A 3,078-nucleotide genomic window follows, 5' to 3' on the forward strand; every position below is an offset into this window, starting at 1 on the left:
TAATAGACAACAACAGCAGGGGCCTGCTGGACTCACTGAAACTGGCCGTTTACACTGACATTAGCCTGTTAGCTGAAGCAATACATTAGTCAGCTACTGACTGTAGTCTGTAACTGGTTATTATCGATTTAATCCACTACCCTTGTTCTCATTTTATCAAAAATACATTAAAATGCCATGCTGGTTATTATCTAATGTTCATGACACTGACAAATACCAAACTTGGTCATTCAAAGTCAAGACACATAACGCATAGCTAGCCACAGAGGCAATGTAAACAAACGGGTCGGACGCTAAACAGACCTGCTAACGCTCATCGCTAGCAGCTAACAAAGGACCCGCAAGGCACGTAGCTAGCTAATGATCGACAGCCAGGTAAGCATAAAACCGATGACAAGCCTGTTGGATGACCGAACAACCAAGTTAGCGTTAATCCTGTCGCAATAACACAGAGAAACCCCGGGAGTGTTATGTCGAGTCTATGTTAAACACAATAAACCCTTCAACAGTTACCCGAAGTCATCGTCCATAGATTTGAAGAAGAATTTGTAATTTGGTTTCTTGAGGACATTTTTGAAGTCTGCCAGAGTGACTCTGTCCGCAGGCACAGACAGTTTCACCAGATATGGTGTCTCCTGGTCGTCGAGGTGGTAGATAATTTTGGTCTCCCCCATCTCGGACTGCGGCTAAGGCAAGGCAGGCAGGGTGCATCAAGCCGAGGGCCTGACAGGCTCCCTCTCGGGCCCCGACTCCAGGTGGCTGTGGCGGCGGCTGTGCCGTGGTCCTCCCGGCTCTCCTTGGATAGCCGACTGACTCGCCGCGTAGCCCGGGTTCTCTCTTTTCGGCACGGCGCGCTAATGTTATGCCTGGTTTTCTTTTTAAAAGGCACCCTGCTCCTCCACAGAGCGTCCTAACACCGTGCGAAGACCAGATCGCGTTGGTTCCCGTTTGTATGAAGCTTCCAATACGCCACTGAAAGTTTAGAAATAACTAAAACTAGCTGAAAATGCAGGAAATATAACCAACCTCAAAGGGTCGGTTTTCTCTTCTCGCTAGCTGCCAAGCTCTGTACTTTTTTGCTCACGAAAGTGCACAAAACCGTCCAAGCCTGTCTCCGAGGGGCGCCATCCACAGGAAAGGAGGAGAGTGACCGCTTTGCCAGGACAATATTCCAATATTCCAGCTGCAGTGCATAGAATCAACAGGGGCGGTCATACAGGCGCTAGGTCCCCGCAGAGAGGCCAGCCCCACCGGCGATGGAAGATTAAATTATGGTGTAAGTTCATCAGATAACAACAAAAACATATTTATAACTAAACTAGAAACTTTAGAATGATGGTAATGATTCAGTGTCTTTGAAACTTGCATTGACTTCATATCCATTTTCATTAGTATATTTATTTTCTTATCATGACTCCATCCAACCTCAGCAGATCTACAAGACAATGAGTTGGTGTCTGCTCAGTTTTAAAAAGCTGACTTATTAAACATGTTTCGCATCTACAGGTCATATCTGCATAATCATACTGTGGCATATATTGTGATATTTGCGCAATAGGGATTACACATGCTGATCAATTAATTGTTGACTCCTAATGTAAGCAGTCCTGGACATTTACAGACATGAGCAGGTCTACACTATACTATGGCTTCAAAAAGAATTCACACCCCTTCACCTTTCACACACTTGGTTGTATTGTAATTCAAAATCAATAAAATAGCCTTTTGTCTATCAGTATACCCTTAACCAATAATGATGGAGGAAAACATGTTTTCTTTTCATTTTTGAAAATTTATTACAGTAAAATTTTGAATCTCATTTACAAAAGTAAATGTCAAAGGGGTAGTAGTTAGTTTATCCCATTCGTCCTGGCAGACCCTCTCAAGATCTCAGATTGAATGGAAGCATCTGAATTGACATCTTTCCACAGATGTTTTATAGGAGTTAAGTCTGGGCTTGGCAGTGCCACTCAAGGACATTCAGACTTGTCATGAAGCCACTCCAGTGTCGTCTTGGCCATTTATCCTAGATCACTGCTACACTGAAAGGTGAATCACTGCCCAGTCTCAGGTCACTGGCCTAGAGTTCCTTGGACTTCACAGCTTGTTTTTTGTCCTGACATATGAACTTATGAAACCTTATCAACACAGGTGTGCCTTTCTAAATAATGTCCAGTAAGTTTATTTTGGCAGAGGTGGACTCATCTCAAGCATAACTGAAGCAAACAGGGTGCACCAGACCACAAGATGAAGTGCCACAGCAGTCTGAATACTTTTGTAAATGAGATATTTCACTTCGGTACTTTCTGAAGTTACTGTGTGTGCTGAACATAATTCAGTTGTGAACACGACACTATAAATAACATGTTAATATGTTGTTAACTGGAAGATCATTGCCCCATCTTCATTAAAGAGCCTCTCTTATAGGGTAACATTCAACAAGTTGACATGTCATTGCAGAAAAAGCACAGGGACAACATATTACCATGACCACAGTGAGACACACTAACAGTGGCATGCTTAAACAGAATGCAGCCATCTTTAACTTTATTAATTACTGTTATTTTGTAATGTACAATGGTTAACTGTACAACTGTAAGTAACTGTTGCCCATCACATTCAGGATTTAATATGGCAACAACTGAATTGGACATTTGTATCTGGGATTTCAATTGTTTTTAATACATTAATGCAGCCATGCCATACTTTCAAGCCCAGGGAAATCTGCATTCACTACACAGTAGTGTCCTTTTTTCTACAAGTAATCTGTAGTATAAAGCTGTCATACTTGTCAATAGCTGACAAGTATTTTCCTGCATGGGTTTTGGCACTTGACGTTGTATTTTTAACCCTGTAGTCCCAGTTCATTGTTTATAATTTATTACTGTGGCTGTTACATCACTCCATTTTTTGCTTGTAATTTTTTGTATAACCCCCTCATTCTTAGATGTTAACATTATCAAGTGATGCTCTACAGTGCTTTTTAAAGTTCTGGAGATGATTGTAAACCCTGGATATGAAACTGTTGGATCACTGTGATGTAGCATTTTTATGGAACACGCTTAAATCAAGTGTGAA

The 3,078-nt window shown here is 41.7% G+C and overlaps 1 protein-coding gene across 1 annotated transcript in view; it reads right to left on the reverse strand.

The window, feature by feature from the left end:
- Positions 1-1,232, reverse strand: part of LOC109969269 (segment polarity protein dishevelled homolog DVL-3-like) — a 13,337-nt gene extending 12,105 nt beyond the window's left edge. The window contains exon 1 of the mRNA XM_020616002.1: positions 514-1,232. Coding sequence (XP_020471658.1) covers positions 514-674 — 161 coding nt within the window. The 5' untranslated portion in view covers positions 675-1,232. The remainder of the gene's footprint in view (positions 1-513) is intronic.
- Between the last annotated feature and the right edge of the window lie 1,846 nt (positions 1,233-3,078).

Source organism: Monopterus albus, unplaced genomic scaffold (assembly GCF_001952655.1).
Source record: "Monopterus albus unplaced genomic scaffold, M_albus_1.0 scaffold172.1, whole genome shotgun sequence".
Lineage (NCBI taxonomy): Eukaryota > Metazoa > Chordata > Actinopteri > Synbranchiformes > Synbranchidae > Monopterus > Monopterus albus.